This window comes from Festucalex cinctus, chromosome 13 (genome assembly GCF_051991245.1).
Source record: "Festucalex cinctus isolate MCC-2025b chromosome 13, RoL_Fcin_1.0, whole genome shotgun sequence".
Classification (NCBI taxonomy): Eukaryota; Metazoa; Chordata; class Actinopteri; order Syngnathiformes; family Syngnathidae; genus Festucalex; species Festucalex cinctus.
The window spans coordinates 15,162,020-15,185,658 of record NC_135423.1 but is presented as its reverse complement, the minus strand read 5'-3'; the positions used below and the strand labels follow the sequence as shown (position 1 = coordinate 15,185,658).

General features: G+C 38.3%; 2 protein-coding genes across 2 annotated transcripts; one reads left to right on the top strand and one right to left on the bottom strand.

Moving 5' to 3' along the window:
- Window positions 1-1,384: 1,384 nt before the first annotated feature.
- Window positions 1,385-5,814, top strand: LOC144033564 (transmembrane protease serine 2-like). The gene is made up of 10 exons (XM_077541747.1): window positions 1,385-1,529; window positions 1,633-1,762; window positions 1,844-1,954; window positions 2,020-2,063; window positions 2,957-3,119; window positions 3,212-3,384; window positions 4,225-4,326; window positions 4,469-4,605; window positions 5,484-5,636; window positions 5,784-5,814. Exons 1-10 carry the CDS (start codon window positions 1,385-1,387, stop codon window positions 5,799-5,801), a joined length of 1,176 nt encoding a protein of 391 aa, XP_077397873.1. The 3' UTR covers window positions 5,802-5,814.
- Window positions 5,815-6,099: 285 nt separating this feature from the next.
- Window positions 6,100-21,823, bottom strand: bace2 (beta-secretase 2). The gene is made up of 9 exons (XM_077541836.1): window positions 21,296-21,823; window positions 13,459-13,547; window positions 13,035-13,251; window positions 11,197-11,328; window positions 10,806-10,940; window positions 9,524-9,625; window positions 9,176-9,325; window positions 8,934-9,102; window positions 6,100-7,277 (listed from the first exon to the last, which is right to left on the bottom strand). The coding sequence occupies exons 1-9, from the start codon at window positions 21,590-21,592 to the stop codon at window positions 7,036-7,038; spliced, it is 1,533 nt and encodes a 510-aa protein (XP_077397962.1). The 5' UTR covers window positions 21,593-21,823; the 3' UTR covers window positions 6,100-7,035.
- Window positions 21,824-23,639: the final 1,816 nt, after the last annotated feature.

Sequence of the window (23,639 nt, the reverse complement as noted above, 5' to 3'; positions counted from 1 at the left end):
GAAAAAATGAAGTAAAAATTGTGTAAAACAGGTCTGCAAAAAAAGTTAAATACATCTGAACTATATCTAGGAAGTGATTCTTTTGCACTAATATTTGTACCACACTAAGAATCACTTCTCTTGGGAGAAATGTGTACAAAATGTCTGATTTGGCCTGATGTGTAATAGTCAATTTAATTCATACATATTGCAATTTATGGATCACAACACCATAAATCAGTGCTTCTCAATAGTCTTCTGTTGCCCACAACCAGTAAGAAGAAAACATTTTGTGCCTCCCCAACAATCCACTGTGACTATAAGTATCATTTGTCGTTATAAGTTTCTTTATTAACATTAATGAAAACAAAATAGCATAGGAAGAAATATACATCAGCTTACAACAAAGAATATCTTTATTTTGTGTTTTAGCCTGTAACAGAATATATTAGAATTGTACTAATTTGCCTAAAAAAAAAAAAATATTTTGAGTGACGCTGCCACCTACTGTAGTGGATGTGCAATTACACTTTATTCTAGTATGGTAAAAAACAAAACAAAAAAAAAACATAAAAAACATCCACATCCTTAAAAAAAAGGAACACAAAAAAGACAAAATAATTGAACAGTTACATCAAATTCTAAAATTGTTGCATTTTTACTAATCATTAGGGCTGTCAAAGTTAAAGCGTTAATAGATTAATTAATCACAGAAAAAAGTTAAATTAATCACATATTAACGCAGATTAATCGCACAATTTTTTTGGACAGCACTTGAGCCTTGAACGTAACCGCGGATGGTTACATTGAAGGCTGCGCAGGTCAGTGGTGAGGTCATTGCACGGCATTTCCTATGCCTGTTGTTCCAAAATGAGCGGAGTGACTCCAGTTGGTGTGCTCGGTGGTAAATTTCGCTTTCAAAAACACCCCGACGGGACTTTAGATAAAACAAAAGTAATTTGCGTTTAATTAATTGCTGAATTGCACCCAATTGATATGATGCTGTTACGTTTTGAGCAATACACGCATGCATGCAATTGCGTACATGCATTTAATCAATGTTTGCAAATGACATTCAGATAATAAAATGCGTTAATGTCAAAATATTATGGTATTTTGAATTTATTTTATATTACGCAAATACGAGTAATTTAGCTGATTAATCGTGATTAATCCAAAGTTAAACGTGTGATTAATCAGATTAAAAATTTTAATCATTTGACAGCTACTAATCATACTATGTTTTGTTTGTGAGAGATTTCAAAGAGAGGTGCATTAAGTGTAGTGCGGTTTCTGGGATCTGCTTGTTGCTCCTCATGCTGCTGGTGGGCATCCTCCTGGCCTATTACTGTAAGTCCGTCCTTGTGTGCTCCTCCTCCCATCAAGTGGATGAAACATTCAACTGATGATTGCAAGTCTGTTCTGTTTGGCAGATTCCTCCACCTGTGTGCATGGAATAGCGTGCGGTGGCAATACAGGTTGCGTATGGGAGTCCCAGTGGTGTGATGGGGTGGTGGACTGTCCAGCGGGCCAGGATGAAGCTCATTGTGGTAAATAATGTTGTCTATTGAATGGCTTCAAATGAGAGACTTTTTCTAAAATGTTATTCATTCCAATGTTTAGTATTGCTTTTTTTTTTTTTTTTGTGGTCAGTGAGGTTTCATGGCTCCAGTTTCCTGCTTCAGATCTTCTCAACTCAGACCAAACAATGGAGGACTGTTTGTTCTCAGGGGTGGACAACCCAACTGGGTCAAGCAAGCTGCCGGGACATTGGATACAGCGGGTAAGAGGATGTCTTGTGCGTTGTTTGGCTTTCCGGGGATGCGTTTACATCATGTTGTGTGTCCTGTAATGTGCTTGGCAGGAGCACAAGGGTTACATCAGGCCTGCATGAGGCACAATCTGACGATGCGTTTTTGATGGTGAAATCTGACCCAAACCCTCATGAACCCATAGTGCAACAGCTTGCTCTCAGGTTGGTAGAGTGTGAAACTTCCAAACATAAACCTCATCTCAGTTCTTATTTTCTTTCTTCTGCAGCAATTACTGCCCGAACAACACTGTGGTGACACTGCGATGTACAGGTAGAGCTTCTAACACTTGTCATTAAAATGTTGTATATACAGTGTTCCCTCATTTATTGCGGGTTCATCTTTCGCTGCCTCACTGTTTCACGGATTTTGTTTTACAGCGTGCTTTTTGGTTTATTCTTTTTTTTTTTTTTTGTCTTTGCGGGGCCGTATCTCGAAACCTGCATCCAACCGGGGACATACGGGCATCTGCAGATTTTGTTCCTCCACAACGTTGCATTCCGGAGATGGAAAATATATCCTGTATAACAAGTAAATTAGAAAAACAACAACATACTTTTAATGGAAAAAATAAATAATGATGAATGAAAAAGCATTTATAATAAACTAAAAATCATACCGAAACGAAAAAAACATAATAAAATGAAAAAATATATACTATATGTATACTGTAATAATAAATAAATAAATAAATAAATAAAAACGTACCGGTACTTTTAATGGAAAAAATGAATATAAACGAAAAAAGAACATATATGTTGAATGAAAAAGCATTTATAATAAATTAAAAATCATGCTAAAACTAAAAAAAGTATATATAATAAATAAAAAAATATATATAATTAACGGTATTTATTATTTTTTTTATTTATTATTTTTTTTATTAACTCGGATTTCCATTATCGGGGGTAGTTATTAGAACGTAACACCCGCAATAATTGAGGGAACACTGTAATTCAGGGGTGGGCCACGAGGTTTCCCTCTTCCAACATAAGCTGATTCCAATCAACAGGCTCATTATCAGACTTATGCAGAGCTTGCTGATGAGCTAATCATGTATCAGCTGTGCTGGAGAAGGGAAACACGCAAAACCTGCAGGACTCCGGCCCTCGAGGACTTTTCCTACCACCACTGTAATTGATTCGCAGCTGTCTTCCTCTCTTCAGATTGCACAGGAGGAGCAAACTCCAGCAGGGCCTCTAGGGGGCAGCAGGCCTCCCTCGGGGCCTGGCCATGGCAGGTCAGCCTGCGGCTTGCCGGCTCACACCGGTGTGGAGGTGCTATCATTTCCCCCTACTGGATTGTCACAGCAGCCCATTGTGCGGTGATGTGCGTACTGACTCTTCACAGGCCGGAGTTTCTGTATTGTCCATTTTAGGCTATCCTTAAATCTGCTCGTCTGTGTTGCGTCTGCCTTGCAGGACGTCTAATCCTGGAGACTGGTCAGTGTATGCGGGGATTGTGGAACCTTTGGATGTTCTCTTTAACCCCACTCACACTGTGCGCCGTGTCATTGCTCATGAGGGCTTCGACAGAGTTACTTACAGGAATGACATTGCTCTGATGAGGCTCAGTAAACCTCTGAATTTCGCAGGTACAAAATAGGAAAGCTCATCTCGCTTTCTCTGCTGTATATGCCAAACTATATTAACTCATTCACTCCCAGCCATTTTCACAGAAGCAGTCCCGTTCGCTCCCGGCTGTTTTACTGGATTTTGACTGATTTTGCAAGGCCCACAGAATATTGTGTTCAATTGCTATAAAAGCATGGAACCTACCAAAAGAAAGATTAAAGTATCTTCTTTCATCAGGAAAAAAAGTATGTTTATATATGTTTCCGTTTTGCAGCAATTAGCATTAGAAGAGAGCTAAGTTTCATCAGTTTTCACAAATATATTTAAAATTGTAAGTAATTGAGCTCTTTTTCTACATGGCCCTGGTTGATCTCCTTTGCTCTGCTGCCACCTGCTGGCCGTTTGTGTAATAACTACCATTTCTGCAACTGTTCTTTGCAGTTGAGAGACTGCATCAAAGCCTTCTGTATGCTCTAGCATAAAAAAAACAAACCAAAAAAACGTATAAATACGTCTTTGGGACACTTAGAACATAAAAAAAAACGTATTTATACGTTATTGGGAGTAAATGAGTTAAACACGAGCGTCAATAATCTACCCAGAGTAAATTACAGTGTATGATTGTTTCCATCTAGCCAGATTCTACAAAGAAAACTAAAGTAGCTTACAAAAATTACCAAAAGAACATTGACTACATTAAAACACAAGACTTTAAAAATTATTCACAAGGGTTAGTTAGGGTTAGTCAGTGTCTCGTATCTACAAATAAAAAAACTCTTTCAAATAAAATCTGCACTTAAATCAAATAGATGAATCTTAAATTATGTATTTTTGATATAACTATCGATTTGCCTTGGTAGCTTCCAGTAATGTTGGTCCCGTGTGTCTGCCAAATGTTGGCCTAAACATCTCGGCCCCACTAAATGGCTGGACAACAGGATATGGTGTTTCAGTCGATGGAGGTGAGGGGTTACACAACATGTCTTAATTTAAGGGAAAATTCACAAACTATAAATGATACAAATGACTTGTTTTTTCAAGATGTGTTTAGCTCAAGATGAGACGATGTGAAGTGAAGTTGACATAATTGCATTTGTGTCTCAGACTCTCCATACCTGGTTGAGGCTCAGGTCTCCCTCATGGATGCTGCGGGATGCAACAGCGCCACTGCTTACAGTGGACAAATATCGAAGGAAATGCTGTGCGCCACAGGGCTGCAGACTGGATCGGATGCATGTAAAGTAAGTGCTATGACATAATATTTACAGTTGACATGTCACACACTGGTGGTCCTTCCTTTTACAAAGTAATATCACTATCGCTTATACAAAACCTTTCCAGTATAAAATTGAAGTCAAAATATCAATAGTTTTGATACGTCAGTCATTTTAAATAATCTACATCATTAACAGGATGCAAAATAACTAACCGATTGTGAGCTTTTTTTTTTTTTAAACTTGTTCTTGTCATTAAAAAAAATCTATATAAATCTTGAAAAAAAAATGGATTTGTTTTCCTTAAATCTGAAAAAAAAATACTCTAAAAATCTTGGGGAAAAAATCCCTAAAAAACATTTTTTAATTATTTCGAAAAGTGGGGGAAAAAATCTAAAAGAAAAAATGTTCTGAAAAACCGGACAAATAAATTCCATTTAAAAAAAACCCCCCTGAAAAACAGAAACTAACACTAACACTGTATATCATTAACAGAATGCAAAATAACTAACCGATAGAGCTTTTTTTTTTTTTTTTTTTTTTTTTTTAACTTGTTCTTGTCATTAAAAAAAAATCTGTATAAATCCTGAAAAAAATGTTTTGTTTTGTTTTTTTAATCTGAAAAAAAATACTCTAAAAATCTTGGGGGGAAAAAATCCATAAAAAACATTTTTCAATTATTTCGAAAAGTGGGGAAAAAAAAATCTTAAAAAAAAAAAATATTCTGAAAAACCGGACAAATAAATTCCATTAATAAAACTGAAAAACAGAGACCAACACATCTATTAAAAAAAAAAAAAAAAATCTGAAAAAACAGAACGCAATAAATGAACAAATCTCAGTGATGATGATCCATAATTAATGATAACGTATCAGATAATGTGAATTTTGACATTTCTTTTCAGACTGACAGCGGTGGGCCGCTGGTGTCGCACAGGGACGGCTTATGGTGGCTTGTTGGGGACAACATAAGGCCAGAAAGTTGCACTAACCTGAACAAACCAGGTGTTTATAGCAACATCACCTATTTTCTGGACTGGATATACCACCAGATGAAGGTAACTATGTTTAGAGATTGGTTTATACACTGATGCAAAAGCATAATCATTCTTGATCATATTCCATCCTTAAAAAATAAAATCAACATAAGCCAATTATGCTTTGATGGCCAACTTTCATGATCACATAACTCCATGTACTTACAGAAAAATCAAGATGACTGAAGACTTGACCACCACTGATCCAAGATGTTTGCAGTTGGTGAAAATGCAAATGTTTTTAACATAAATCGTTTTGCATTTGTATTTAAATTAATACAGAATTATTCTCTCTATTTTCTCAAGCCTACAATTTAACACGGGGGGTTGGGGCAGCCATAATCTCAATCTGTTAAAGCTATATATTCACATTTCAATTTAAGATACATTTAGATGTGAATAGATATGTAAAATTCATGTGAAGTGGCTTTAGAGTCGTTTCATTTCATCACACTGAAGCACTATGTTCAAATCAAATCATCAATGTCGCCAGAAAATTCTTTATTTGCAACAATTCTAGTACCTAAAAATACACTTAACAGAACTTAAATATGTCAGTAGTAGTGGCTTTGGCTTCAGTTACTTGCAATAGCAATATTTTCCACTGGATGGCGTTAGATACCACATTTAAGTTTTAAAGGAAGCTAAAGCCCATCTATTAGGCCGTGCAGCCTTGTTTGTGCTTGACTTGCAAATGCACAGCATGTGCCAGAATTCAGAAACAATATTAAAGTCACATTCAAATCGATTTCTATATAACATAGACACAAGTAGTAAAACAGAACAACACAGCATTGACTATAAATCCCAGATGTCAATTTGGGCTTTACAAGTGCAAACCATAGGAAGGTGAAACTCCCCATTTTGTGCCATTTCAGGTCGAGAAAAAAAAAAAAAAAAAATCTAATATTTTGGCACAGTCTTGACACACTTCCTGAACACTACGTGAACCCGCTTGATTGTAGAATTTGCGGTCAGTGTTGTATACAAGTACACAATCACTGAGTAAGAGTTTTCCAAAGGCACTCCAAGCAATGTAAACATGACATTTCACCTCCAGTTTTACACAAGTATCAGTAATTGTCCGAGCAGCTTTTCCTGACACGCATTTCACCAAATAAGCGAAAAGGCACATTTTAACAGACATGCACCAAAAATGATTTTGGTTTGTTTGCCAAATGTTTTGTTCAAGAAAAGCACTTCTGCTGAACAACCAAGAATTACAACACAAACCACACGTTCATTGTGCACCACCGAGTGTGTCTTTTGAGAGTTTATCGGAAGGATTTTCCTTCTCAGAGGTGATCGCTTCCACGTCATCCTTCTTGTGCAGCCCCACCCCTTTTTCTACCTCGCCGTTGGCGTTTCGCTCCCTTGCGCTCCGCCCGTTCGCCCCCCTCGCCCGCGCTTTCCCTCTCAGTCACTTGATACGGTGCCGCACCAGAGAGGACTGGTCGGTAATCTCCCCGGAGTAGCCCCGCCATCGGCAGGGCAGGACCAGCAGCAGCAGCAGGATGATGAGGATGATGGCGCACAAGGCCATGAGCGAGTAGGAGATCACCCAAAGGAGAGGCTCCTTCAGCGCTCGGCCGGAGCAGTCCGACGCCACGTCCGCCGAGGAGAAGGGGCCGTCGATTTCGGATAGAGCCACACCGCCGCTCACTGGAAAAATATCACAATACAGTGAACCCTATATCGCTATAGTGCCGATTTTGAAACATTTTGGGGGGGAAACAAAGTTGCAACAACAATGTAGAGCTGACACATTAGTAAGCTAAACTGCATAAACATCTAAGAGAGAAACTCCACTTCAAATCAGAAAATAATGCACTCAAAAAATATTTCAGGTGTTAAACGTTGCACTTATACTTCTTACAAAAGGAGTTAATTCATTATTGGCAGTGATTGTTAGTTTTTTTTGGTCGGTTAGTTTTTTTTTTGTCTGACAAATACATTTGTCAAAGGCAGCAAATGAGTTAAGTGGGTCGACTTCAACGCACGCACGCACACCATCCCACGTCACCTTTGACCCTTTGACAAAGGATGGCCGTTGTGTAAGGGGCTTGGATCTTTTTCTTCTTCTTTTTTTTTTTAATAATTATGGTTTGAAAAAAAAAAAAAGTAAAGTTATTCTGTCTCTGAAAATATATGTACCGTACCGTATCAGGATGCATAATTGCAGTGATTTATGGTGACCAATAAACAGCTTGAGGCAAGAACACTTAGCCACTGATTTGGAGAAATGTTAACTATCTACCAAACTCCATACCACACATTTAGGGAGGGCAGATTAGAAAGAAAATAAAATCTGACAACCACAGCGAATAAACCCAAGTGGAAAAACACCTCAAAGTACACAGCAAAATAGTTTGTGCTGCAAAAAAACAAACAAACAAACAAAAACAATAAATATGATTTGGCAGCGTGATTGGAAAAAGGCGCATCATTGAAGCAGTAAAATGTGGCTTATAATTTAGTAAATACCATAAAATTTCATTATTTTGCTTTTAAATCTCTGTTACTGCTTTTAAATGCTGTACTTTTAATTACAGTATGTTGAGCACTGAATTATTTTGTGTATGAAATGCATCAGTCATTGAAATCACAGTTTTGTTGTTTTAATAACCGCTAGATACTGCCTGGATAATGGTAAACATGTAAATGTGTGTTTTTTTTTGTTTTTTTTTTAATTAATAAGCCCCTGTAAAATACCCACTTCAACATTGCAAATAATAAATAAATAAATTAATACACAAATGTCAGATTTATTTTTTAAAGTGTTGCAGATTGATATTTATTTTTTATTATTAGCATTAATATGATTGGTGCCTTCAAATAAGTGAATATCATTATTATTATTGATAACATAATAATAATAAACATTATTTGAGTAAATTTGTCATTTCAAAAGTGTGTAACAAACTGGTAGCCCTTCGCATTAATCCTTACCCAAGTAGCAGCTCTTCATGTTTAAAAACGTCATTGACATCTGGTGTAGAGTATAAATACAGATTTTTTTTTTTCATTTCATTGTCCATAAATATTTACTACCATTCTTATATCAATTCACTCATTGTTGTGTGGGGTGACCTAAAGAGCGCCATGCCCAAGAGATGTAATGCGCTTTTGCAAGGTTAATAAAATACTTCCAAGGGAAAATGTGCCATGCTAGTACATCGATAATACTGAATATATTAACATAATTCTATTTCATGTGTGTATATTTTGTAAAATCTTGTTACATGCAGCAGCGACTTTCGGGGGCACCATGTGGTATGTTTGGACCACGGGACTGATTTTCTTTCCACACTTGCTCACCTGCACAGTTGCTGAGAGCAAAGCCCAACCTGCGCTGCGCCCGATCGAACACCACGTAGAAACCCTCCATAACAGTCGCTCCTATCACAAGGCCGTTAGCGGATGAAGACACGCCGAAGCGGTAGCAGTCCAGCGTGCCATCCACGTCTGTGATTGGCTGGATGTAAAGCTACGCAAAATAAATACATTAAGATGACGATAGACTGGTGAGGAATCTTTTGAGGTGCTTGCATTTGTGTCACCTGAGGGAGGATGGCGATGCGGAAGGACTCGCTGCTGTTGGTGTCCCTCAAGTAGATGGAGAGCTTGGGGAAAAATCTCCAGGGGGTATCTCCCCTCATCCAGCATGCCAACTTGGTCCCAGCCCAGAACCCTGACGAAAACTCCTGGATCTGAAAGAAAGAAAACAAATCTCAATTGATGTATGCAGGTAATGTTTGTAAATAAAAACATGAAGCTATAACGTAGTGTAAGACCCCCCCCCAAGCATATTCTATGTTGTAAGAAAGTGCATCCTTGAAGAGTGACAGTGCCGGCCTCCCCTCCATCTCTGCACTGACAACGTGTTTCATCATTTTCTGTCGGCGTACCAGAGAGCTGCGTGTGATGGCGTCCACCACCGCGTTGAAGACGTTGACGGGAAGGCGCAGCAGCGTCGTGCCGCTGTCAACGATAGCTTTATCCATGTTATACTGAAATGAAAAGGCGAGACAGGGAAGTGCAGCTTGTCAGTTTGGCGCACTCCTAAGGAGGACCTTCGTTTAGAAAACAAAAAAAAAACAATGTCGGTTCAATTTCTTTCTTCAGATGAGCAACATGATTTACAGAAGCTCATGCTGGTATGAATTTCGGCCCCAGACACCATAAGCAAAACTCCAAATTCGTCAAAATGCAAGGACAACCTTCTTGAGCTAGTCCACACCTTTTCAACTAGACTTTGGTCTGGGTTCTGGCCAAGTCACTTTCATTTTCTTCTGGTGAGGCTGATTTGGACATATACTTTGTGTTGTTTTCATATTAAAAGATGATATTCTGAAGTTAGTTTTACCATACCAGGTATCAGTCCAATACATGGCCTTATTTCAAGGTATCAGTACTTGCGATAGTGATTGGCTGCCCTCTTGTGGCTATTTATGATCATGAACTAGAAATCAGACAGTACAGAAAATTCCCATTAGTTTAATTCCTTCTTAAAGTGGAAGTCAACCCTAAAGATTTCTAATAACAATGTTAAGTGTGACCTCACTAGTCTAAACATGATATTTTTGGAATATGAGTTATGAAGCAAAAATCCAGCCATTATTATCCATCTCAAGGGGGCGGCCATTTTGCCACTTGCTGTCGACTAAAGATGACATCACAGTTGCTCAGGTCTCAGGTAACAACCAATCACAGCACAGTTTCAGAAAACAGGTGAGCTATGATTGGTTGTTGCCTGAGCACTGAGCAACATTGACGTCATCTTCAGTGCAAGTGGCAAAATGGCCGCCCCCAGAGATGGATAATAATGGCTGGATTTTTGCTTCATAACTCACATTCCACTAACTCATTGCTAATGGGGCTGCATAGAAGATATTATTGACCCCAGAAAAAAAATAAAATAAAATACACCTCACCCCGTTCACTGAGCCTTCCATGTGACGAAAAATAAAAATAATAATAAATGGGTTGACTTTCCCTTTAATGAAAAATGCTATGTTGGGATATACGTCATTGTTTTAGGGGCGGAAATGTTATGTTTCAAAAGTACTTGTGGTATCAGTACTTTATACATATTAGTATCAGTGACTACTCAAGAGTACTTGTACTGGTATCGGTCTAAAAAAACAAAAAGTGGTGGTGTTGACTCGACTGATTGAATCCAACAATTACCTCTCTGCAGTCAAGGTCCAGGTTCTGGTCACCAACCTCCAGCTTTAAAACCTCTACTTGGTAGTACCATTCCTCAACTATAGGGGTGTACCAGACTGACCCCCGATACAAAGTTGGTTCAGCCCCACCCATGATCTAAAACACACAACAGCAAAAACAGTCAATTAGACCTTGAATCATTGCCACAGCAACACATCCATTTCCTCCATCTTCTCTTGTTATTAGATGCAGAAAATATCAATGGATATGCACTGCTGAAATTGTGGCTAGACTATGAAGAATAGACCGGGGGGGGGGGGAGAAAAAAATTTGGCCTTTACAATCCATCCCTATGATGTATTATTATTTCAAAATCAAATTCCTCTGTGCGCAGCACCTGCTGACTACTCACAAGACTACCACCCGGAGGATCGACTACGCTGCTGGACGACATTCCAGTCCCGCACATCTGGAGGGAAAAGACATCAGGAATAGCGAGTTGTTTCACCACAGAATCGAAGAAGGGTTCCACGGATGAATCTGGCTGATTGACAAAAGAAAAAGCAAACACAATCACTCATTTGTGCTGGTCGAGGTACTTTTAGCTGTTGCAATCTATGCTTTTATTTTCCTTTCTGAACCAGGAAATTTGCCAAACATTTAAATGTCATAATACAATGGTTGCATTATTTGAGAGCTACTTCCCATTAGATGTGGACACAAGGAAGTGTTATGGATAGGAAATAAGATGTAACAAATCCTCTACATAGCTTAATTGATCACAGCAAAAATAATCCATTCAAATTCCTTGAATTTCATTGTTAGTTACACACGGTTTATTTTTATACATTTTTTGCACGGCTAAAATATTAATACTTACTTTTACGTGGAATGTAAATAATGACAAATATAATTGTGTGTCAGTATCATTTCACCACAGAGGTTACTCATTGCAGCAGTCACAAAGCATACTCGAGCTTCCAGAGAATTTTACCAGGCTAAATTACAAAACAACGGTGGTAGACGACCACACCGGGTATTCTTCCATTTTTGTAAGCTACAGTAAATGTACAACATATGTATTATGAATGTTCTTCAACAAAACAATCTGATTCCAATAACTTAAGATAGCTCAATTTAACCTAGTTTGTGTCTTTTGATGTATTTATTCTATTAGGGAAACATATGTCCATGTCCAACATGAGATTGAGAAAAAGTTTTACAAACAAAAAACATAAAGATGAGTCAAATATGAGCAAAAAATGATTACAAATGTTTTGTAGCTACTGCCCTTCAACCAAGCTTTGAGCTTGCTGATAATCACATTCCAGCCAAGAGAATACAGTACCTTAGCTGTACTGGATTGGTACGCCTTACTTGGTTATATAATGCCATTTTGAATTATTCAACCCAGCGCTGAGGATAAAAGGTCAAATTAAGTGATTATCAGGCCTTGTGGAAATAAACCAGACAAAAATCATTGGATGTTATGTGAACTAACATGATTTAAGAGTTTGGTACACAATTCAGTCATTGACTGTATATGATGATGACACTTTATATCTCTTTTATCGCTTAGACTTAGACTTGTATCTGTGCATTATTCGTTTCGTCAAGATTTTTGAGCTTTTTGGAAAGTTATCTAAATTGTACATTGTTAAATTCCCGTTGATTTAATCACAATGAGAACAAAAGTTATATGGAATGAAATACAGTAACTATATTCAGAGAGAATGTCTATGGGCTACCTAAAAAAAAAAAAAAAAACTATTTGGCTTGACCAATGCTTCAAGAATTGTTGAAGTGCATTTATTTTTTATTTTTTTTAAATGTTTTCTTGACATTTCTCGATATAAACATGTAAGTATTTTTGGGGATGGATGCGTCCCAAAATACGTGATATGGCAGTCCTCAAACATTCTTATTCATCAAAACCATTCCAAATATCATTGCGAACATTTTTTCCTCGCACCATGAATGCGGGGCCTTTCTAATCATGATTAGAAACGCATTATCTTATCACATCTATTTCAAATTGCATTAAAGTGGATCATGACTGATTCATTTCCCAACGTCGTAATGTGCAGCTGACCTGAATGTCAGGGACAGATGTATTTTGGATGTACATTGAAAAGTACGATTTAGAGTAACATGAATCTATATGTATATGACTTTCTTTTTGTGCCTCAAAAGTGGGAGTGACATTTTTTTTCCTGATAATTTGAGAAGCAGTGCATCTTATTTGCTTACCCGAGCCAGCATGGGATAGGCTAGTCCGAGGATGCCCTGCCAGTTGATCCCAGGTAGGAAGAAGCCTTCAGATGACAAGATGGCAGCTATGTTGACACTGATGGTGCCATTTGGCCCATTGGGGATGGAGATGAGGTCAACGCCAAGTTCACCCAGCCAGTTTCCCTGGGTGTACTTCACTGATACAGTTTGGCCGTCTGACCTGAAGGAACTGGAGCTACACGCAGGCAGGAGCCAAATTAAAACAAACTTTGTGATAGTCCGAAAATTCCTATACTCATAGTATAAATATGAATGACATAGTGGTGACATCACAACAAAATTGTGAATGAGATTTGTGTGTTAGGTCAACTTACTACATTCATACCTTCTTAATCAAACCTAGTAGTCAAACAACATTTTTAGACATGTTGCACCTACTCACAGTGCAGTGTTGAAGTAGCGTGTAATAAAAGGGTGTGCAGCTGCAGCCACTGCAAAGTTACTGCTGCCGGTATCCACCAGGATGTTCAACTGAAAGACACCAAGTAGGAGCTGCTATTAACAAACATTAGCTTTTGGCTTACAACACTGCCCCACCCTAATTTGTACAGGTTAAATATTTCTTTATACAGATGGTCGTGCTAGGTAAACTATTATTTCATATGATAAAGCCAACGAGTGGAAGAACGACCATGCAGCTTGTACGAATTCATCTGCAACGTAAGCATAACAGCCTGCAGGCTCCAGCATGAGAGCATGACCTGTCCAGTCTCCCGGTATGCGTCATGCACGCCATCGTAACCGGCTAACGCTAACTGCAGTTGAGATAATGCAGTCTTAAAGGCATCAAATTAATGAGCAGGAAATAATTTGCCAGTGATGTCTTTAACCTTCACTAGTAAATGGAGGCCACATTAACACCCTTGTGTAAATGTCCCTTACCCTGACGGGGTCATTAACCTAATACCTCGCGGCCACCTGAGGCTTTAACCGCAAAGCGGTCTTTTTTGCAGGGACTCTTGACTGATCTTATGCCAGAAAAAACAAGTTCAAAAACCGATCTGTTCCCAACCCTCATTTATGGCCGTGATTATGGTATCTGAAAATGTCAACAACCTACTGCAAGTATTTTGTGTTGTTTTTTTTTCCCCTCACAAAAATTTCACATGCAGAGTACAGCATTAAAAAAAGTGATATTTCTTTTTACAGGAATTGCTTCTACTGCCCGGTCGCATTCTTTTCTTTGGAACATACTGATTGATATATGATGTTCATATAAGTGGTGGGAATGGTGGAGGAAGTCACAATCCAATATTGTCCCCATAGAGTGCATACGGAAAGTATTTACAGCGTTTCCTTTTTCCGCATTTTGTTATGTTACAGCCTCTCATACCAAAATGGAAAACATTCATTTCTTTACCCTCAAGATTCTACATACAACACCCCATAATGACAACATGAAAAAAAAAACTTTTGCAAATGTACATAAATCAGGGATGGGCAACTTAAACGCTGAAGGGGGCACAACTTTTCATCAGTGCTACTAGGGAGGCATATACAACTTCCTGTTTTCATTCTTCTTCTTTCATATTTGCACTGTGTCAAACCAAACAGTGTGCCACCACCCAGTGGTCGACAGTGGAATTACACACCAAACTCAACAAGACGCTTTCTTTCAATAGAATTACTGGTATACTTAACAAAAATATAAACGCAACGCTTTTGTTTTTGTTCCCAGTTCTTATGAGATGAACTCAAAGATCTAAAACTTCTTCCACATAAATCACCATTTCTCTCAAACATTGTTCACAGACTAGTCTAAACCTGTGATAGTGAGCACTTCTCTTTTGCCGAGGTAATCCTTTCAGTCAGTACTGGTTTTCCCCATACCTCAGAAGAAAAAAGATAAAGCCATGTATTAATTCCATATACAACAATACACTTTCCCTCCTAATATTTTCATAAGAGTATGACAAAGTACTGATATGTTCACTTTATTGCAGTGAGAAAAGACTAAAAACAGCAATGGTTGAAATGAGGCAAGTGGACAAATTAGAAAATCTTCCTCTAAGCAAAGCATCTTCAGGCATCACCTTTGGCTTGCCATACCTCCCCTCAAAGATTGCTTCATTCACAAGAAGTTTGACCCTACCGAGTTGTACTGCAACCAGACAAGGGAACAGCAAGTTGGCATGCAGGACAGTTGTTGACTAGCCATGCTAGAAGACAACAACAACAACAACATTGTGACACACCCATCAGAGACATAAATAGGGAGGCTGCACGCCTTGAACTTTTTTGGGATTAAACCTGAAGCCTGAAACATGTTCAACAAACAAGAGAAGTGCATTTGCTGTGACAGGTGGCCTTCAGAATCAGTTTGCATTCACCAACAGTACTTTAATGAAGTTGACAACTGAACATTCTCAACTACTTCCTCACATTGTCTTTTTCTGCACTTCAGATGAGAACGATAACTATTGCCTTGCTATTAATAACCTTGTTATTCATAGCCTGTATTGAAAACAAAACAAAGGATAATTAAGAGATAGTTCAATCAGCAAGACCAATGACGATGATTCATGAAAAAACTAACTAACAAAAAACAGTTTCTTGCTATGTTTTAAACTTTCTTAAATGTTAATTTTTCCTGGGTACACGTTTTGTCCAGTCTTCACCCAATGTCCTGGCTGGCACTGACAACAACCTCCTTGACGTAGGATGTTATCAGCAATGTGTTTCATATCACTTCCTTCTCACTGTACTGGCACTGGTCCGCATGCTGTAACCGTGCCATGTAAAATACCAACTGTGATTTTTGGATGGCGTCACAATCATAGACCTGAACCGGTCAAACAAGCCTGATTGAAAAACATGTGAAGCTTGACGTCAAGGGGAGAGAAAGGGTGAGTTGGGTATGTCCTTGTCGTAACCTTCCTCTATTCTCGAGTCGCACTTTGCTCCCTCAGCTTGGCTGCTGCGCCTCAGGCAAATACTCCCACTGTGACGCTGAAGCGGCCTGTAGTCACACGCAGTTGATCTCTCACTGTCTAATTGGTGGCGTCTGTGGCGACAATGTGCATCTGACACCTGTTTGTAGCAATTAGCAGATGCGAAGCTCTCCAGCCGACACCTCGCCCCGTGTCTCTGCCACATGCTAACAGATGCGGCAATTAGGGGCTCGTTTAGACACTGCCTCATTTAACACTGCAGCAGTGTAATCACATAATCATTTCATGTTCACAGCGATGATCATTTAACCCAATATTGTGAAATCACGGGGACGTTTTTGTGAAACTTGCACCGTTTCTGTTGTGGCAAATTACAATCTTGGCTGATGTACACTGTAACTGAAGTTAATTCATTTTTTGTTCCAGTTCTGTTTAGCTAGATTAGTTACCCACTTTAACGTGGTTCCGGTCAGACGTCTGTGAAAAGTGGACTTTATCACTTAGGCATAGTGCTGTCACTATTGAATCTTTTTAGAATTGATTAAACTATTGACTATTCAATCATCCAATTTTGCATTAATATATATTACAAAAGCATTGGGGATTGGTGTTTATTTAGCCCTTCGTCTTCGTAGAGTTAAAAAAAAAAGGGGAGGGTGGGGATTGATGTTGTACGGTGTTGCCAGTTCGGTCATTGTTTTCCAAAGTAAAAACAGATGCTTGTAAATGTCTTATTTTGATTAAACACAGAAGGTAATCAATATTCTATCATGAAGGATCCAGAAATTGGTGAACAAGTACTGTTTATCCTGAAATGAGAGGATTTAGACAATCTAAACAAAAAAAAAAAAGGCTCCAAACGATTAGTGGTCGGTCAAAAGTGCTTGGACAAATATGTGCAATATGAATTGTATAACGGAACGTATGGTGTTCCACAGGGTTCCATTCTGAGGTCTCTGCTGTTTTTATTCTTGCTGCTGTAAGAGTGGCTAGCGGGAGTTAGTTGAAGTCATAGGCTGGAGTAGCTAACAAGAGCGGCTAGCGGGAGAAGCTCGTGGGAAAAAAAAGCTAGTAAAAGCTTAGAAGAGCAAAGCAGAAGGTAACAAGCAACGGGAGCCTGAAGGTAAGTGGCGGTTGACCCGTTGGGTCCAACTCTCGATGCAAGCACCACCAGGGCTAACTACATTCACGAAATTGTCCTTTGTGCATCCATAGCAGGAAGATGGCGGCAAGACATGTCAGTCTCTTGTAAGGTGAGACTCCAGCGGTGTAATATAATTAGTCATTAATAGACCTACGATTACATTTTTAAAAATGTACATTTATGTGACACAAAATGTTTTGCATATCCATCCATCCATTTTCATAACCGCTTATTCCTCACAACGTTGTTGACATAGTTGGCTTTAAAAATGAATTAATTATTAGTTCACCACTAAATGGCGATCGGGATCCCTGACTGTATCTTCAATGTTAGCACACTCTCCTGCAAATACTGTACTGCTCCTAAAAGGTCACGGAACTGACAAATTTTTGCCTTTCACTTTTGCACCTCACAGTAGAAATGCAATCCGAAGAAATACTGTATTTCTGCTGTGAAAGTTTTATTCAAACAGCTGTAAAACAGTTGTGTGGAAACGACACTTAAGCAAATGCTGCTCTGTGTTTGACAGAGCAGGGCGGCGACACTGCCGGCTGAAGTGCTAAATCTCTCTAAAGCTCTGATCTGTGTAACTTAAGACATTTGAGAACACTGTGTGAAGTTACTAATGAGATCATTCGCCAATGGTTTAAGTAGCCTATCAAACCCAGAACGAGAAAAAAGTGTTAAACCTACAACACCCGCAAGCATTATGTATTTTTAATAGTCCAATCCGCCTGGGACCATTTAGTCACACTTAAACATTAATGTGATCGTTAGGCACTTTAAATATCAAATAGTTTAAATGAGGTCGTCCACACGAGCATATTTCTGTGTAATCATTATGAAAACGAGCAAGAGTGAGTGGCTGCTCAGTGCAAGTGCGGGGCAGCTCAGTGCTCTTGGGAGCTTCGTAATCCCGGTCAGCTGCCTGCTCGGAAACAGTGGTTCTCACAGGCGAACATCATGTGAGCGCATGTGAGCGGGGTTGCGTCTACCTACACACCTCTAGGCTGCCAAGTGCAGTTGCTGCATGCACTCCACAGACACCACAGTATCCCACCATACTGGTTATACTCATTGAAGAATAACAATAACACAATATGGTGCTGTGTTACATTATCAAACGACATCTAGTGTGTCAGCCGGAGTTCTGGAGTGTAACATCGTAGCCATGTTCTCAGTGCATCATTTGGTGCCCGCATACACAGATTTGCATTGCACCAAGCAATGCTGTAGCACGTCCTTCTGACACATAATCTCAAATCTATGGTTTCACACCACAGTCCTGTTCTTCAAGTATTTTGACAAATGATTTGTTTGATTAATGCAGTGGAACATCCTAATATGAGCAGCACAACGGCTGTAAAATTCAGAAGCCACATTTTTCAGGAAACATATGCCTCAAAAGTCACACGCACAAAAAGTAGGCGGTGGAACACAGCAGGAAGGAAGTGGCTAAAAGTTAGAAAAACATCACTTGTCCTGGCAATCAATAATGCCAGTATTGCATTACTAAGTAACTCATTACTGGCAAGCGGTTGTATCGGAGTACTCCAATGTAGATGTAGGGCTGCTCGATCATGAAGAAAATATTAATCAAGAGTATTTTGGTAATAATTGAAATCATGATTAGGGTGATTGTTTATTTTTTTGGTACAAAACAAGAAAATGTTTAAACATAAAAAATATTAAGACAAATTAATAAATAAATACATCTTTGAATCACTGTAATTATGCAAGCTCCTTCTGGATGATTTTTTTTTAATTGTTAATTTAATTTTTTTTTTTTAAAGAAATTTAAAAAATTCAAAATTAGTATTAATCATTTTGTTGACAATTATTCTGATTCGTAATTGTGGAGTGTGATAATTGAAACTGTAATTTATTTTTGCCCTATGTAGAGGTGTCAAAATTAATCAATCGACAACCAATCAATCATCTAAATAATCGACAATTATTTTGAGTCATTGTTTAACCTAAATCCTCTGATTTCAGCCTGTCAACAGTAATTATTATTACTCTCCAAGATAAGACATTTACAAACATCTGCTTTTACTTTGGAAAACAATAGCTAAACACATAATGGATTCAAAAAGGCTTATGAGGAAAACATCGATCCCTGTCGTGTGGTATTGCTTGATTTTACAGAGTACTACTAACTTCCAACAAAGTATGGCAAAACCAGTTGTCATTTTGAAGTTGAGGCGGTGTTTGCAAGTGCTGAATGTAACTATTCAAGTAACTTGTTATCTAATTGAATTACTTCCAAAAGCAAGTAATCAGTTATGTTGTCTTAATATCAAGTAATCACTTAAGTAAGTTACTTTTCAAAGTAACCGCTGGCAGCTCAGTACACCATGGTTTACACAGTAAGCGGTTACTAAAATAACCATTTCATGCCTGTTGTTGTAAATCAACAGAACAATCCTTGTTCACATGAATCTATAAAAAAAACCAAAAAACATCAACATTCAATAACATGCATGCACACCAACTACTTGACATCCCGGATTTGATTTGATTTGATTTATTTGTTCATTTTTCCTTTCGGACAGCATTGATGACAATCAAATCGATTAAATCGACAATGTTGGTGAGATAAATTCTATTGCAGCACTGTGCTTTCTACATTCACCGTTTTGAACTACTCGTGCATGCCAATGCTTAACACGCATGTGGAGGCCCTCTGTTTTTAAAAACTCCTGTTTTCAAGCGTGAAAAATGGAAACAGTAACTCTGTTGTAAACTCAATTTTAGGCCACTGACAACTGACTTTAAAAAAAAACTTTGCCCAGGGTCAACCCTTTGCAGAGGTTTTAATATTTGCGTGTAGAGAGAAGTAGCACCCCTGTTATCTCCATATGTTTTTCTTTTGTCGTTTTAGTTTTGGCAACTTTATACTGCAAGTGACATATTTCCTTTTCTCTTTTTGCCATTGTTGTAATCACACCTTTTCCGGAAACGACTATCCTCAAACTGTAACAACACTACAATTAGCAATCATGGTGTCAGGCTATTGCTTTGGCATGTGCTGGACAGTGACTGACCTGGAAATATTTTGATTTAGGAACGCGCAAACATGACCCCCCAATGTGGTGATTAAATTCTTTGATAACCACTGAATAGTGAATACATATAATAATTCTGAATAGCATATCTCATACCTCTTGTCTTTTTTTTTTTTTTTTTTTTTTTTTGTTGTGAAGAGCGCATTTGGATACCTTGGTTGTCAGTTGTCACCAACATAAAGTTCAGAATTTATATAAACAGCTCAAAGGCCTACATAGCATATTAATGCCACTGCTCAAAACAATTAAGAGAACACTTTGTTGCTTTTTTTTAAGCAGTATATAATTTTCATAGAGACCTGGAATCAAACTTCCTCATTTTTTCAGAGCGGGTGCGTGAAGCACATCATGGAACAACAGAACAGGTTCCACCAAGGTAACAAACAAGTTAGAGAGGAAATAGTTGTGGCCTATTGTATTACAGTATATGGTAATGTAGAAAGGGTAGGATTTTGGTTTTAAGAATAGAATGTTTATTGAAGATTCTCCATCGATTTGACCTGTTTTTCTAGATAAAATAAACATCCATAAGTCATGAAGCGCCAATCAGGTGTGTCAGAAAAATTCCAGGATTGATGTTACAAGATAGTTCCCAACTACAAGTTGCTCAGTTCAAAATAAAGTTATGCTTGAAAGTTTACATACCTATACACTTGGGGTAGGTAAACTTATGAGCATGACTGTACAAAAGCTAAACGTCGCTTAATGACAAAAATAATAATAATAATAAAAAAAAATACTATGAATTGTCACAATAATTCGCATGCACATCTCTATGCACGTCAACTTATACCTATGAAAATATCAAAACAATTGCTACAATATTTTGAAATTTATGGGCATTAAGCCTTTTTATCACCATACAGCGTGCTCCCAAATTTACATACTGTAATCTTTGGAGACTCGCTCTTTCCCAACTTTATTTGAAATGCTTTCATGCACTCCTGGAAGGAATCTTCCAGGATCATCCGCAGCTCATCTACATCTTCAAACGAGTCTTTGTGATAACACAATTGAATTTGGGAAGTACCTACTAATTCCTGGTGACGTAAGCAAGCTATAAAGTGAAAACATTTGAATAGAAATCAAATACAGAAGCATCTTAACCAACACTACCTGCTGTCGGGGAGTGCCAATCAGCATTTCAATGTAGTAGCCTCTGCCAGAGTCCCCTTGCAGGTTGCCCACCATGTCCATAAAGTTGACTTGACCGCTGGGGTCGGTAGCCAGAGAGAGACCCTTCCCATCAGGAGCGAGCGCAACGAGGCGAGTGACAGACAGACCCATCGCCGAAGACACGTTGTACTTCCCCGGATAGATTTTCAAAGGTATGGACAGATAGCTGTTGGCCACGCCGATGAGGCAAACACTGCACATAAATGCCAAAATAGGATTGTAAGCGCAGTGTGCCATGTTACTGCTGTTCAAATCTGGGTGGGAGAGATTCCAGGTACAAAAGTTTGGCTCCTAAGTTTGTTCAGCCATTACTGAAACGCCATCATTGCCGACTTCTGTACACCACGCCAAGTCGAAACTTTTCATGTCGTCATTGTGACAAATGTAGCCGACGTTTAAAAGTAACTGCAGCTGCAGGGAAAGGGAAACTTCAAGATGCTTCGCCTCTTTGCGAGGAGCAGAGTTAGCAAAATAGTTATTTACTTCCGGTCTGTACCTTCAAAATAAAAGATTGAGCGCTTCTTGGGTATTCATGAAGGGCTCTCAGTTTGGCATACAGTGTTCCCTCGTTTTCCGCTGGGGTTAGGTTCCAAAAAATACCCGCAATAAATGAAATCCGCGAAGTAGTTAGCTTTATGTTTTACAACTCTTATAAATGTTTTAAGGCTCTAAAATCCCTGACCGCACAATTTATACACTTCTCTCATTGAGGCATTTACATGTTCTCACATTTCTCTCTTGTTCAAACTTTGACAATGTTCAAACCTTCATAAATTTTATAAAATGGGTATATTACTGTAAAAAAAATATGCAAAATTGCACTTAAAAAAAATCCGCGATACAGCAAGACCGCAAAAAGTGAACCGCGTTATAGCGAGGGAAGACTGTACTCTTCTAAAAGCGCACATTTTCTCAAATTAAAGAGCACTAATAATGTTAATAATCTCTGCCATTGTTTACATTCTCAAATGATCACTTCTACAACATTCCTAGAAAAGTGTTATTTCCCATCATCACTGGTAAAACATGTTTAAAATAGGCCTGTGGGCTGCTCATGTGGTCACATTGGTGACCCCTGATGTCTGGAATTACGAAAGGGGTTTAAATGGGGTATATGCCACGGAAGAGGCGGGACTGTTTTTTTTGCACAACAGTTTGCTTCAGGTTCGGTTTGCGACGTGTGGGCTGCGTCAAAAATACTTGTGCTTCCGACTTTGTGCTCCTGGGTTGCGCAAAACTACCAAACAGTCATTGAAAATGAATTGGATCCTATGGAATCTGCTCTGATAGAAACGTTTCAACGGCTGGAAAGTTGCTGTTTTTTTGGTTTTTTTTATTAACACGCATAGCATGTGGTTTACTGATATCGGGGATGTTGACTTGCAAGCTTTATAGTGTACAGTTAGGCAAAGATCGCCACCACTCTAATCTCCGCCATTCAAATGAATAGGGTAGTTGGTAGCCTCGTTTTTTCCCTCGCGCATGCGCAAACTTAATGCGCACTTTGCTTATTGTATGTTTTATTCTGGAACCATAGTGACGGTGGCGGAATTGGCAATCTTATTTCTGCAAACTCAACTAATTTCCTGTTTGCCCCGAGTTAGACAGTAAACCAAACCATGTGATTGAACCACGCCACATCTCCGGTTGGTTGGCATTAACAACCCTCCAGACAACAGATAACACAAGTACGCTTTTAATCTATTGTTACTTTAAGAAAAAAAAAAAAAAAAAAAAAAAAAGGAGGAGGAAGAAGAAGAATTGCTGCACAAGTTTTCATTTGGCCAGTCATTTGTGGACCCGCCTCATTCCCCCCTCCCTGCTTTTAAATAACACGTTTAATTTATGTATGGGCTATTTTCATGAACAAATAATGACATAAAACACTCAATTTAATTTTGAAAATCAGTTAATTTTACTGATATCGAGTATGTGAATTATTGACAGTTGTCATCCTTCAAAAGGTAGCAACTTGTTTCTTAAAAAATAAAGTAAATAAAGAAAGTAAAGAAAAAAGTAAAAAACAAAAACAACAACACATTTGTATGTATGTATGTATGTATGTATGTATGTATGTGTGTGTGTATATTAGGGCTGCACACTAATAGGAAAACATGCAACGTGATAAAGAAGTTGTTGAATATTGGAAAATGATATGACTTGCTATATAAAAAAAACATACCTAAATTATACAATGTTAGTGTTTTTCTCCCTTGAATTTCCTGCCAACATAGACCCCAGACAGTGAGTAATGGTGAGATTGAGGGTGTTGTAGTATTAGGGA

Bases quoted from the DNA above. Each gene is read 5' to 3' on its own strand.
- LOC144033564 (XM_077541747.1), top strand. From the start codon at position 1,385: ATGATTGCAAGTCTGTTCTGTTTGGCAGATTCCTCCACCTGTGTGCAT. The intron at 1,955-2,019 runs GTTGGTAGAGTG...TTTCTTCTGCAG, and splicing joins GTGCAACAGCTTGCTCTCAG to CAATTACTGCCCGAACAACA. The intron at 2,064-2,956 runs GTAGAGCTTCTA...TCCTCTCTTCAG, and splicing joins GGTGACACTGCGATGTACAG to ATTGCACAGGAGGAGCAAAC.
- bace2 (XM_077541836.1), bottom strand. From the start codon at position 21,592: ATGGCACACTGCGCTTACAATCCTATTTTGGCATTTATGTGCAGTGTT. The intron at 9,626-10,805 runs GTAATTGTTGGA...TTTTCATTTCAG, and splicing joins TGGACCTTGACTGCAGAGAG to TATAACATGGATAAAGCTAT. The intron at 7,278-8,933 runs GTGAGCAAGTGT...ATATTTTTCCAG, and splicing joins TGCTCTCAGCAACTGTGCAG to TGAGCGGCGGTGTGGCTCTA.